This window comes from Moschus berezovskii, chromosome 6, assembly GCF_049115385.1.
Source record: "Moschus berezovskii isolate FMDL1 chromosome 6, NW_MosBer_1.0, whole genome shotgun sequence".
Lineage (NCBI taxonomy): Eukaryota > Metazoa > Chordata > Mammalia > Artiodactyla > Moschidae > Moschus > Moschus berezovskii.
The window spans coordinates 31,386,878-31,397,669 of record NC_142465.1 but is presented as its reverse complement, the minus strand read 5'-3'; the positions used below and the strand labels follow the sequence as shown (position 1 = coordinate 31,397,669).

At 53.3% G+C, this 10,792-nt stretch overlaps 1 protein-coding gene across 2 annotated transcripts; it reads right to left on the bottom strand.

Moving 5' to 3' along the window:
• Positions 1 to 2,752: 2,752 nt before the first annotated feature.
• Positions 2,753 to 8,874, bottom strand: KRT3 (keratin 3). Of its 2 annotated transcripts, XM_088836679.1 has the most exons (11): positions 8,484 to 8,874; positions 8,200 to 8,390; positions 6,941 to 7,161; positions 6,330 to 6,390; positions 5,902 to 5,997; positions 5,455 to 5,619; positions 4,918 to 5,043; positions 4,394 to 4,614; positions 4,012 to 4,046; positions 3,334 to 3,471; positions 2,753 to 3,237 (listed from the first exon to the last, which is right to left on the bottom strand). In XM_088836679.1, exons 1-11 carry the CDS (start codon positions 8,872 to 8,874, stop codon positions 3,101 to 3,103), a joined length of 1,782 nt encoding a protein of 593 aa, XP_088692805.1. In that variant the 3' UTR covers positions 2,753 to 3,100. The 2 variants fall into 2 exon arrangements, with proteins under 2 accessions (XP_088692805.1, XP_088692804.1); XM_088836678.1 differs by having other exon boundaries at positions 2,753 to 3,471; positions 8,200 to 8,874.
• Positions 8,875 to 10,792: the final 1,918 nt, after the last annotated feature.

Genomic DNA, 10,792 nt, shown 5'->3' with positions numbered 1-10,792 from the left:
GGGGACACCGGTTCGATCCCTGGTCCAGGGAGATTCTGCATGCCAAGGGGCAACTGAGCCCATGCACCACAACTCCTGAGCCCATGTGCAGCAACCACTGAAGCCCACATGCCCTAGAGCTCAGGTTCCACAACAAGAGGAGCCACCCCAGTGAGAAGCCCACACACCACAATGAGAGAGTAACCCCTGCTCTCCGCAACTAGAGAAAGCCTGCACACAGCAACAAAGACCCAGCACAGCCAAGAGACAAATAAAATAAATGGATTTCTCTTTTAAAAAGGAAGCTGCAGGGGCACTTCCCTGGTGGTCTAATGGTTGAGAATCCACCTTTCAATGCAGGGGATGTGGGTTCCATTCCTGGTAGGGGAACGAAGATTCCCACATGCCTCAGGGTAACTAAGCCTGCATGCCACAACTAGAAAGAAGTCTGAGTGCCAAAACTCAGACCCGATGCAGTCAAAAATAAACAAAAGTTTTTTTAAAGGAAAGAGGAAGCTGCATGGATTTCTCCCATGGTCTCCTGTAAACCACCAGCCCAGGATGAACAAGGCCCTGTGGATTAAGTTAGAGTCTTGAGAGAAGCAGCAAAGGAAAGAAGCCCCCATCTGAATATGAGACTTGAAACCAGTGGATAGTATCCCCAGGAAGCCTGGGCCCAATCTGGGCTTCCCTTAGAGCCCATTTAGAAACCCCCTGACTTCTTAGATGGAGGCATTTTGGAAAACCTGGACCAGGCTCTATAGCCTGGCTTGCTCCTCCTCTTCCCAATTCCGAACGCCAGGCTTTCTTGGAGCTCACCTGGGCCCTCTTCCCTCTTCTCTCTCATCAGTTCCCATGGCTTAGGAACCATTCTAACCAGCCTGATGCAGTGCTGTCCAAATGGGAATCTCCAGCCCTGACAGGCTTCCCTCTAAATCCACAAGTACAGTCAGGAGACCGCAACTCAGCTGTCCCATAAGCAACTCAAACTTATCTAGAGCAGAGCTCCTGAAGTCCCTCCTCATACCCCTCCCACCTCCACACACACCCCTCTACCTCAACACATGGCATCCCCCCAGCCAGCCAGTTGCTCCAGCTGGGAAACTGAGCATCACGATGAACCGTCCCTCTCCTTTACCGCCGCACCCTCTCCGTTCAGAAGTCCTCTCATTCTCCAATGCAGCCCCCAGTTTCTTCTCTTTATACTCTCATCACAGCTTAAAGCTATTTGTTTACTTTGTGGTTGTTTCTGGGCTCCCTTACAAAAATGAGAAATGATATTTCGCTCACCAATGTAAGTCCAACATTTAGCCTAGGGCCAGAAAATAAACACTTAATGAATACTAGCTGAAGGAAGGAAGGAAAGCATCCATTAATGATGACTTCATTCAGCATGAAGCACTTGTCCCATAGCTGGCCTGGTGTCAAGTCTGGGCAGGGCAGTCGTTGAGTCTCCCCACCTGTCTTTCCCGCTCCTTTTCCACAGAGGGATACCAACAAGAAAAAATTCCATCATGCTCCGGAATGGAGCAGCAACAACCAAATCCCACCTCCTTCAGAGAGTCTCCTGGGAGATCAGAGAATTGCCACTGATGGCATTGCTCTGCCAAGCCTGGATGCGGAATTTCTATACGAATCTCTTTGCACCCCAGCAGCCAGTTGTATTTGTTTCTTGAACTGTCATTTCCATTCTCTGAAATAAATTCAGCTTTGGCCTAAGATGGAAATACTGCTTTCCTGGCCTGGCCTGGCTAAACGTCCCACTCCATCATCCATGTCTTCCCTGGGTACCCAGGCAGCCAGTCTTGCCTAGAGGGCAGCAGCTGCAGCCTCAGAGATAAGTGTGGGAAGTGGAGGAGTTCCAGATTCAGGATCCTCCTGTGTGCTCGCTCCCAGCTCAGCCCCTCAGATGTTCTCCATCTCTAAGCAGGCCACTCTTCCTGCCTGAATCCCTTTCAATCACAAGCTTCTGAACAGTCCTCCCAAGGCCAATGACCCCATTATCAGGGCTTCCTGGTGTAGGGCAGCCGCCAGGAACTTCTGAGGCTTCCACACACACCCCAGGGACCCAGAGTGCATGCCTGCATGCTCAGGAACAGGATTTTTTCTGAGGGATGTTAACAATTGTTTACCAGGAAGGGAGTGTGGAAAATTCTGGGTTACAGATAAGTAACAGGTAATTCTTTCCTACAAGACTTCTCGGAACCTCTAATATGTGCTCCAAAGACGGAAGAGTCAATGAACATGGAACCCTTTGTGTGTGTGTTGGAGGGGGCGGGGGCAGCGGGTTCTGGGTCAGACTTTGAAACAGGTGGCCCTTGGGAAGTAGCCCTGGGTTCTTTCAGCTCACACCTTCCCAGGTGAACCTTGATAGGGGGAAAGCTTTCAGGGGGCCAGCTGGAATGGGGACCAGAACTAAGGAAAGAAATCTTCTGTCCCCAAGCACCTCAAGAACTCCCCCGCCAGGCTCCTGGAGTGTGGCCCTATCCTCCCCCTCCCCCCTCCCGTTCCCCCCTCTCTCAGTTGCTCAGTTGTCCCAGCGCTCAGAGAATAAAGGAACAACCAGATCTCGCCCATTCAGATCCACACGATGGACAACAGAGAGTAACTGTCTGGGTTTCAGAGGAGTAGCACTCAGCCATCCTGTAGAAGGGACGGCCCACATGGGACAGGATGGAAGAAGTCAGTTCAGCGGGAAGAAAAGCGTCCAGAGAGACTCAGAGGCCAGACTGAAACGCAATGCACTTTATTGGCGACAGAACGGATGGGCAGAGGGACCTGTGTGTTATATACATCAGCACTGTGATGACCACTGCACCCCGGGAGGAGGCCCCAAGGGCGGCGAAAATGGTGGCTGGGGCCACACCTAGACAATCACAGGCTCAGGCGGGAGCCAGAGAGAGAGTCTGAAATTCTCCCGCCTGTTCTTGCTCGGGGATCTGGATGCTTGAAGGACAAGAGGCCCCAGTCTTTTAGCCCCAAAAAGCGGCTGCCGGCGGGGACTGGAGAGGGGAGAGGCAGCGGGGCGGGAGGGCGCAGAGGAGGCTGCAGACGTGAGAACTGAGGCGCGGATGGGAACGACGGGCGGCGCAGGGGCGGCTGCGGTGCCCTGCGCGGTACTTTATCTGGAGGTGCGCTGGGAGGACTGGGAGAACCTGACGCTGCCGCCCCGGCTGCTGCCTGAGCTGAAGCCTCCGCCGCTGACCCCAGAGCGACCCCCGGAGCCAGAGCCGAAGCCGCTGCCGCCGCCGTAGCCGCTGCTGCCACTGAAGCCGCTGCCGCCGAAGCCGAAGCCGCTGCCGCTGCCGCCGCCGAAGCCGAAGCCGCTGCCGCTGCCGCTGCCGCCACCCAGTCCGCTGCCGCCGCCGAAGCCGCCGCCGCCCGCCCGGCCGAAGCCGCTGCCTGCGCCGCCTCCCACGCCGATGCCACCGCCGTATCCGCCTCCGAAACCACCCGCCGAGGCGGAGGTGGTGCTGCTGCTGCTGACCACGGCTGCAGGGGAGACCACAGAAACAGCCATCAGCTCCCAGCCACCACCTCTCTATATCATAACGATCCCCTGGGCCCAGGATGATCGAGAGGCGATCAAGGCAGCTTTCAACCTGATGATCATTGTTTTGCGTTCTAATGTTGGGAGGTGTTCAGCCCCACAGTGTTAAGTCAGTTTGAATTTTCCAATGGTTCTTTCTACATACTGTCAACTCTTGAAGACCTCCCCATGGAGATTATCCAGAGTTTCTCCTCCCATTAACAAGCTCCCTATTAGACATCCCCCCACCCTCCATCAGTTCAGTTCAGTTCAGTCGCTCAGTCGTGTCCGACTCTCTGCGACCCCGTGAATCCTCCATACCGTACTATTAATAGTGCTCTGAGCCCAGAACCATTACCAAAGCATATCTGCTGCCCCTTCTGCCCCCCAGAAAACACGTCCAACCGCCATGGAAATATTGTTTAAATTAGGGACTATCACCTTGAATTAGTACAGATATTTCAGAACCAATTCTCACTATCGTGGTTTCTTTGGCTACTTACAGATGCTAACAGCACTCGGGCACTCTCCAGACATCCTGTATGAGAAAGCAAGAGAAGGCTAGGTCAGTCACAAAGCAAATTTCCAACAAGTCCATGAACGAAAGTGACAGCAACCAGAACAGAATTCAGCAGCCTAGCACATCAGTACTCTTTCCCCACTGATCATGGGCCAACACAGAACCCCTATGCGCATTGGTTACCTATGCACTTGTCCATCTATGGAGGGTGTGAACTGGCAAAGGCAAGTGGTTGTCTATAACCCTGTGCAATGTGGGGGCCTCTCTCTATAACAAGCCTCCTCCCCATTCCCTTGGTCACTTATCTGGCCCTCAGCATGTGACTTGGGGCAGGAGAAGCAGGGAGATGGCAGTAAGAGGCCCACCTGCACTCCTCGCCCTCCAGTAGCTTGCGGTAGGTGGCGATTTCCACATCCAGGGCCAGCTTGACATTCATCAGCTCCTGGTAGTCACGCAGCAGCCGGGCCAGGTCATCCTTGGCCTGCTGAAGGGCGGCCTGTAGCTCTTGGAGCTTGGCGTTAGCATCCTTGAGGGCCAGCTCCCCACGCTGCTCAGCTTCAGCAATGGCTGTCTGCAGTTTAGCAATCTGGAGCAGAGGGAGGGAGGAAGAGCAATGAGCCCAGTAGGAGGGTTCTTAAACTAGATTATCCCAGAGCAAGTCAGTCAACCTCCCCTCTTCCTTAGCACCTCTGTCTGTCTTCATGCACGGAAGACAGATGGATGGCTGTGGCTTACCAGCCATCTAAACTGGCTTTGTCTTTGAACTCCTTGAAGGCCAGTGCTGCCCGAGATGACCCCAGAAGCCCCCTCCCCCAGACTAGGACTCCTGAGATCCTAGCCCCCACCCCTCGCCCATCAGCCTAGACACCAGCATCCACTGCCATCCCACCTGCTTCTTGACATTCTCGATCTCAGCCCGCAGCCTCTGGATCATCCGGTTGAGCTCTGAGATCTCACTCTTGGTGCTCTTCAGGTCATCCCCATGCCTGCCAGCTGTGGTCTGCAGTTCACCCAACTGGAGAATAGAAGGGACGGTCAGTTGATGCAGCTTTGCCTGGCGTGTTTCTCCATCCCTAATGTCACCCAGCCAAACTCGAGGTACTTAGTAAGCACTGTGTTTAAATGACATTGAATTATGTTTCTGTAGGGACATCTCTGAGGCAGCAGGGAAGAGAACATCTGGTTTGTTGTTCTCCCACCCCGCAATCCCTGCGCAGGCTGGAGTGGGTCCCATGTGGTCTGGCTGGGGAGAGTGGAAGCACTTCCCCCTAGGGGAAAGCACTTTCTGCAACTGAACAACCTTGACAGGATGTCTCCAAAGAGGAGAACCGAGAGGGGCCACCCAATGGCCACCACCCAGCCATCCCATGGACCACAGCCCCCCTGGGGCCTTCAATGAATCCTCTGAGAGGTGCCTGGCTCTCACCTTGGTCTGGTACAAGGCCTCAGCCTCGGCCTTGCTCCTCTGGGCGATCTCCTCGTACTGAGCCTTGACCTCGGCAATGATACTGTCCAGGTCCAGGCTGCGGTTGTTGTCCATGGACAGGACCACAGACGTGTCACTGACATGGCTCTGCATCTGGGACAGCTCCTGCCAACGCAGAAGGGCCTATTCACTGTTGGGGACTCTGCAGCCAGCACACAGAAGCCCCAAGAGACTCCTGATCAACGGACCCACCTGCTGAGTCAGCTCGGAAGGTGGATCAGCTCTGCCCCGCCTGCCAACCTCTCAGAGACCCCATGCTCGCAGTTCCTCCCGGGGAGCCCCAACAAGAAGCCTCATCTCAAGGCTCAGTCTTCCTGGGTCCTACCTATCAAATCTGAAAATATCTCACCCTCTCTCTTGCCCCCTCTTAGTAGGAAGCGTCCTCACCATATCATAGAGGGTCGTCAAGAAATTGATCTCATCTGTTAAGGCATCCACCTTGGCCTGAAGTTCCACCTTGTTCATGTAGGCAGCGTCCACATCCTGAGAAAGACAGATAAACACATAAAGGCCTTATTCCTCCAAGGAATGCACAGCAAGCTGCAGCCACAGCAAGGCCAGTATTTGTCTGAGGCTGGTCTCCACATGAAGGATTCACATCAAGGGGATGGCGGAAGTTCAGTCCTACTCAAAAGCTAAAAAATGAGTGAACTGACTCCTTGAGGCATCTCTCCAGACTAAGATACACTTGGCTTTTATTTTTGGTTCCAACTGCCTGAACTTGACAGCTCTGTGGCAGTGGAATAATGATTCCCCCCAGCCCAGCTGGAAGCCAGTGCCTACAAGCCCTAGAAACCTCACACTACAGCCCTTACCTTCTTCAGGGTCACAAATTCATTCTCAGCAGCCGTGCGCTTGTTGATCTCATCCTCATATCTGTAAGTTAAGAGTTAAGAAGAAATCACTGTTTGCAGTATGAGGTAGTCATAAACGCCACTGTTCTCTGAAACTCTGAAAGTACCTCTGTTCTGTCTTCTGTCCCCCTCTCACCCCTCTTAAATAAACATACCTTCTCACTGTCCCCCTGTTAATTAGAAGGACCAACCATTCCCGTTCATTCAGGCAGACTGTCTGGTTTTAACATGGAAAGTTCTAAGTCCTAGGAAACCCCTCCATCCCCGGTAAACTGATGCTTGGTCACCACCATGTGAGTTGTCCCAGCATCTTTCAGATCCTACAACCAGGATCTTCCCCAGCCCGGCTCATGATAAAGTGCTTCTTCAGTTCTAGCCTTCTAATTTTCTTTGTAAAGGACTATCCTTCAGGAAAGAAGATGAGGAGGAAACCAGTGAACCAAACTGTCCTCTATGAAGATATAGGAAAGCGGGCTAAGTGACAGCCCTCTCAGTGGGCAAGGGGAAAGCAGTGAAGTCTGATTCCAGACAGGATCACCCACAGCATCTTCCCACGTGGGCCTGCCACTCACTTCTTCTTAAAGTCTTCCACTAGGTCCTGCATGTTCCTCAGCTCTGAGTCCAGGCGGCCTCTCTCCCCCAGAATGCTGTCCAGGTAGCTCCGCAGGGAGTTGATGTAGTTCTCAAAGAGGGGCTCGAGGTTATTGGTGCCTGTGATGGGATGTGTGCCCTGCTGCTGGAGCAGGCTCCACTTGGTCTCCAGGACCTTGTTCTGTTGCTCCAGGAACCGTACCTGGAGTGCATTTGAGAGAAGCAAACTCAGGTGGTGCTTGGAGCAGAGGGGCCTTGCCTTGGGCAGAACTGGGTGTCTGCATCTCCCCATCTCCCAGCACAAAGGCCTAGAAATCTCCCGCTGTGGCTGGAGAGGGTATGGTCAAACTATCACAGTAGTCAGGCCATTGAAGATGCAAGACAGATTCCTTACAGAAGCAGGAGAAATGGGAGGGGAAACTGGAAGTAATCCCTGCCTGGAAGCAAGAGACTTGACCCTTCAGTATTCCTGGGGACTTCATGATTCTAGCCCAATTTCAAAAACACAGAACATACTGCAAGAAGGTGCTTAAACCTCAACAGCATTGTTTCCATCTAAGACACCATTGACGCCCCACTGATATTCACTTCAAAGGATGTGAATGGCTAGGAACTGACACAGTTGAAATGCTACTGTCATCGCTGTGACAGGAGAGAGACAGCCAGTGTGAGCTACCCCGCTCTGGAGGTCCCCGAGCACGCTCCTCTTCCCGATAAGGTTGATCAGGGTGCAGACTGAGTTTCTAGGGCCTCAGCAGCCCCTTGGGACTCAGGTTCCCCCTTGAGCCTCTTCAATTCCTTCTCTAGGGTACCTGCCTCCTTTGCCTGGCACATCACCATAGAGAGAAGAGGTCTCCTGGAAAGCCCCAGAGGGTAGTTCATGTTTGAATAGCCCCCAGTTCTAGGTCAGACCCTTGCCTGTCAGAGGTCATGACCCCCACCCTGCCCTGCCAGCACTACCTGCCCAGGCTGGATAAGACAACAGGTGAGAGTCTTGAGCAAAGAGGCAGACAAACAGGACTTGGGGATGTGGGGGTCCAAATAGGGGACCATCATCTTTCCCAATCACATGACCACATAGGAAGGTTCATCAGCCCTGAACATCCTCATAAGAGTCAAGAATGCTGCCTAACCTTCCCCTCCAGCCTGAACCACTCCAGACTGATCCTAAACACTGTATGTAAATATCAAACTCAAAGTCCCCAACCTAGGAATGGGGGCTGCATCAGGGCTTCCTCACCTTGTCAATGAAAGTGGCAAACTTGTTGTTGAGGGTCTTGATCTGCTCCCGCTCTTGGGTCTTTACTTGCCCAATCTGGGGGTCAATCTCCACATTGAGGGGCTGCAGGAGGCTCTGGTTGACAGTCACTTCCTGGATTCCCCCAGGGAAGCCACCTGGACCAAAGCCACCAGGACCAAAGCCACCAGCTCCTCCAAAGCCACCAGCCCCACCAAAGCCACCAGCTCCTCCAAAGCCACCAGCCCCACCAAAGCCACCAGCTCCTCCAAAGCCACCAGCCCCACCAAAGCCACCAGCTCCTCCAAAGCTACCAGCCCCACCAAAGCCACCAGCTCCTCCAAAACCACCTCCCATTCCTCTGCCACCACCAAAGCCACCTCCATAACCACCTCCATAGCCACTCCCAAAGCCACTGACACAGCTGCTGCGCCCTCCTCCAAAGCCACCAGCCCGAGAGCCGCCAGCCATGCTGATGGAGATGCTCTTATTGCCACCCAGGTTGTAGAGGCTGCGACTGCCAAAGCCACCTGCTCCGCTCCGGAACCCATAGGCCCCTCCGCTGGCTCCCCCAGAGCGGGCCACACAGCTCATCCTGCTACTGCCAGAGACCATGGCAGAGCGGCCTGAGAAGCCCTGGCTCCCGCCGCCAGATGTCTTGCGGACTTGTTTGTTCATGGTGAGCAAAGTCGGTGAAGGGAAAGTGCAAGAGTCAAGCAGGGCCACTCAGAGTCAGAGGAAGAGAGAAGCAAACTGAAGACCTGTGCAGGATAAATCCCTTTATATACATCTAGGAGGCTGCTGGGCTCAAATGAAGGAGAGATAATTAATCCAAAGTAGTCATGGGTTGGGTTTGCCTCCCAGGCAATGTTAGTTCTAGGCTGCTAAACACACCTTAAAAATAATCTGAAATGGTAAAAGTGCTAAGGTGGCAGGCTTACCTGGCAGGGGGAGGTGCCTGACTTGGCCCTGTGCTTGGGCATGGCCACCTCCTAGCTTTGTCTGGCAGGACCCAGGAGGCACACTAATCTGTCTACTGGCCGGCTGTCCCAGGTCCTGCCAGAGCTGGGCTCAGCTCTGGAAAGGATGGAGTGGAAGGTGGGTTGGAGAGGTTCTGGTTGTCTGGGTGGTGGAGACGGTGAAGCCCACCCAAGGGCTCAGGGAAGTATCTCAACAGAAAGGGTGATACAGTCTACTACACAGACTGCACATGGCCACGGAGCACCCACTGGGTGCCCAGTTCTGTGCTGGGTTTGAGGATGAATCGATGACCTCTCCTCTTCCCTTCCTGGAAACAAAGCCCAGAACCATCACAAAGCTGCCTCCTGGGTTCCCCCTGTCTCCTAAGCTGTGGTTCAGGAGGCTGCAGCATTTGGAACACGACTCTTCTTGAAAAAGAGGAGGGAATTAACCCTATGTGCTTTGATAAGCCATCAGCAAAATTCAACAAGCCAGTTCATTTTGAAAACTTCCCAGGAAAGCCATACACTCTTCCCTATCTTCAGAACATCTCTAAAGCTTCCTTGCTTGCCCCCCACCCCAATTTTTGGCATCTCCCTGGTTTCAGTCCAAGTCCCAGGTGGCTGGAAATACAAACATCAATTATACCACAAATGTGGCACCTATTGACAGATGACCTGACTCGTCTCAGGCACTGGATGAGCCACTGGAGTCAGACACAGGAACTATTCTCTGGTGACGGGGACAAGTGCTCCTGGGGGGTCTGTGGCCTCAGTGTCAAGACACCCACCCCATACCTCCACTCCCAGCCTCAGGAGGCCAGGCCCAGCAGGGCCAGCAGCACTGCTGTACGTGTCTGACTCTGAAAACCTGAGAATCTGCCAGTCTAAAGTTTTTCAGAGGCTTAGGGACTGGGCTTGGCCTGTTCAAGAGGAAAGCCTTTCTGCGCAGGTTTGGAGCCTGCCAAGTCAGCCATGGATCGCTCCAGCATAAGACTTTTTCCTTCTGTCTGCTGCATAGATGGCCCTACCATGGGGTGTGGCCTGTGTGGCCTGTGTGGCCTGGGCAGGAGCTCCTCAGAATGGGGGGCAGGAGAGAAGGACGGTGGATTCCTCAGCGCTCACTGGGCTGGGCTGGGGTGGCCCACGTGCAGAGGAAGTGACAGTCTCTTCAGTGGCCTGATTTTCCCATGTGTCCTCCCCCTACTTTGTTACCTCCAGGCTCTGCAACATCGTGGTCCCTCCCGCGGAATAAAGCCATAAACTTTTCAGGAGCTTACAGTTTAGCACAGCACTGTGCCAATAATAGATGCTCCTAAAGGTTGGTTGGTTGAGTGAATGATCAGTCACTCAGTGGAACAATTGTTGAATGAATTAAGCCTGTTTGCTGAATTACAGCCAAATAAAGCTAATCAAAGGTTCATTGAAATCCCATTACATAAGGTCCTGGAGAAGGACCTGGCAACCCACTCCAGTACTCTTGCCTGGAAAATTCCAAAGACAGAGGAGCCTGGTGGGCTACAGTCCATGGGATCACAAAGAGTCAGACACGACTGTGTGACTTTCACTTTTTTTCTTTACATAAGGTAGTCCAAGCTAACAGAGATGATCTCAGCATAAAGAATCCAGACCTCTTG